Source organism: Cariama cristata, unplaced genomic scaffold, assembly GCF_000690535.1.
Source record: "Cariama cristata isolate BGI_N322 unplaced genomic scaffold, ASM69053v1 scaffold45333, whole genome shotgun sequence".
Classification (NCBI taxonomy): Eukaryota; Metazoa; Chordata; class Aves; order Cariamiformes; family Cariamidae; genus Cariama; species Cariama cristata.
The window spans coordinates 1,479-4,011 of NW_009608632.1; the positions used below are offsets into that span (position 1 = coordinate 1,479).

General features: G+C 46.2%; 1 protein-coding gene across 1 annotated transcript; it reads right to left on the reverse strand.

The window, feature by feature from the left end:
• Positions 1–116: 116 nt before the first annotated feature.
• On the reverse strand, positions 117–2,488 carry SNIP1 (Smad nuclear interacting protein 1; the record flags this gene model as incomplete). The annotated part of the gene is made up of 3 exons (XM_009697204.1): positions 117–517; positions 1,240–1,829; positions 2,392–2,488. Coding segments are annotated over 3 exons (952 nt in total), but the record flags the coding sequence as incomplete, so codon positions are not given.
• Positions 2,489–2,533: the final 45 nt, after the last annotated feature.

Here is a 2,533-nt window from a genome sequence, read left to right on the forward strand (position 1 = left end):
TTGGTGTTGGGGAAGGGGGGGGGGAAGAAAAAAAAAAAAGCTGTATTTCCTGATATGCAGAACTCTCAAAGATGAATAATCAGTAAAGTCCCCCAAAATAAACGATACGAACTGTTCAGCTACAGAGAAAGGACTTTAAGGCAATAAGAGGCATCAGTGCTGCGATGCTCCAATGTTTACATCCCGATGCATGTTCAACTGCAAAGAATTTCTCTCCCTTGGCCTCCCTGCCCCCACTTTCCTCCTGATCTGTTAACTGTCAGACTCTTCCTCCTTCTCCTCATCATCATCATCGTCCTTTGTGTTGGCCTCAGATTTATCTGAAGATTCATGGAGAAGAACGTATTCCCTGCTACTAAACCCAAACTTCAGTACATCCTTTTCCTTTAGTTCGTAATAACGCTGAGGTTCAATCCGCTGGTTATTTAGAAAAGTGCCATTCCCAGAGCCCAGGTCGATTATGTAGGGCCTTACTCGGCGGCCAACAGTACCATCGGCACGAGTGTACTCCACAAGCCTAGCAAAACAAAAAACATTGACTGAATCACAACAGCAAGACAGAAAACATACTCCAAAAGCAGACAGGTTTTCCAACACAGGAGCCCCAGTGCAGTTAATACTTATTGGTACCTGCAGAGATCTGAACAATTCTGATGAGAGCAATGAGAAACCATGTGAGACTGAGCAGATTCAGACAGACCGCATCACCACCTAAAACTTCTGATGATATAATACAATAATTCCTACAAGAGAACAGACGGCTGTTCCCTAAGACAGCATCTTTGTCTTCAGCAGCAGGCAACCCCTCCTGCTTCAGAGGAGAGCAGCAGGCTTCGTTGTGAAAGACCAAACAAATAAAACCTCTCCTTGAAATACTTTTACTGCCAATCACACCTGCCAGTTTATTCCAATTCAGATATACACAGTTTGGTGTTTAACCCTGCTGTGTTATTTGTCTTAGTAAAAGGCTGCTTGTGGTTAAATGAGACAAATTACAGATATTTTTCATTACTGCTAGGATGACATTCAGCAGACAAAGATAAATTCCATCTCTTTCTAACATACTTACAGCAAACTCGTACCTCTCAACTCTGCATATCCAGTGGTTTTTGGGTTTCATTTTGGTTTTTTGGTGTTTTTTTTTGTTGTTGGTGGTTTTTGTTTTGTTTTGTCTTTTCCCCCCCCCTTCAGAAGTTCCTGAATTAACCCTGTTTCACCAGCAGGCAGAGTAATACTTACCGGTACTGAAACACAGCATGCTGCTTTGAGCAGGAGGGATGGTCAATTGGAATATCTGCAATTCTGCGGTGCCTTCCCAGAAGATAAGCACTCTGCCTGTGAATGTACATGACTGGAAGAAACTCATCATTTTTGAAAGGATAGAGGCGCCACCGCTTCTTTGGAATCCGAGCTTCGGGGGGCTCGCTGTACTTAATCACAACACCTCGGAAAGTGTTGGTATCCTCTAGAAGCGCACCAGACAGTTCAAAGCTTGGCTTCTCTTTGTTTACAGATGCTTTTTCTTTAGGTTTCTTATCGGATTGCCCAAGTTCTGGATTCTGGTCAACACCACTGCCTTCATTGTTTTGTCGATGCTCGCGTCTTCTTTCGTTATAAAACTCCCTCTCTGCTTGCTGCTCACGGATGTTCTGAACATCCCTCTCTCGCTCATGGCCTCGAACTCCAGGCCTTTCGTTTGGATTCTTCCTCCTGTCTGAATGGTCTCTGTGTCTATCTCTGTCACCACTTCTGTCTCTTCTGTGTTCTTGTTCTGATGGGTATCTCTGTTTTCGCTCCTCGTTTCCTCTACGACAATGATCATCTCGCTCCTGTCATGAAAAAAGCTTATAGTGACGTATTCAGAATTAAAATGAAAGAGCAGTGAATCTACCTCAGCTTTTAAAAAAAAACCCACAATCCCGCACATGGAAAACACATACTTGCACGTTGCGTGCAGATCTAACACAAAGTGAGAGAAACTTATTTCCTTGCCAAAATATCTGGATTCCTACAATCCGCACTGAATAACGCAAGACCAAGAAATAGTGCGATGCCTTATCTGCTCTGGGCACATGAAGAAGCTTGCAGGGACAGCCTGCGTAAGTGGCAAAGGCTGGGTTCACACGCACGTGTGAACACCCAGTCACTTATGGCAAAGCCTGAGATGGGTAGCACGATCTCTTACACAGCTAAGACTCTCCTTCTCCTAACACGACGTAACACTCTAAGGACTAGAAGAAAACAACTGCCAGATGAGAAGTCGTTTTTCGTACCTCGCACGGGCGAATCTCAGAGGAACAGCTGTCGATGCGCGGCCAGGAAGCGCGCAAGGTCCCACCAACACCTCCGCGGGCAGGACCAGGCCTCGTTGCTACCGACAACGCGATTTACCTGCTTCACCTTCACGGCGGCGTGGTGCGGGCTCCGGCTCCTCCTGCCGCGCGGGGACCGGCTCCTCCGCCCGGACTTGTTCTTTCTCTTGGGCGATCTTGAAAACAACGAGAGGAGGGGTGAGTTGCGGAGCCGCGGTCGG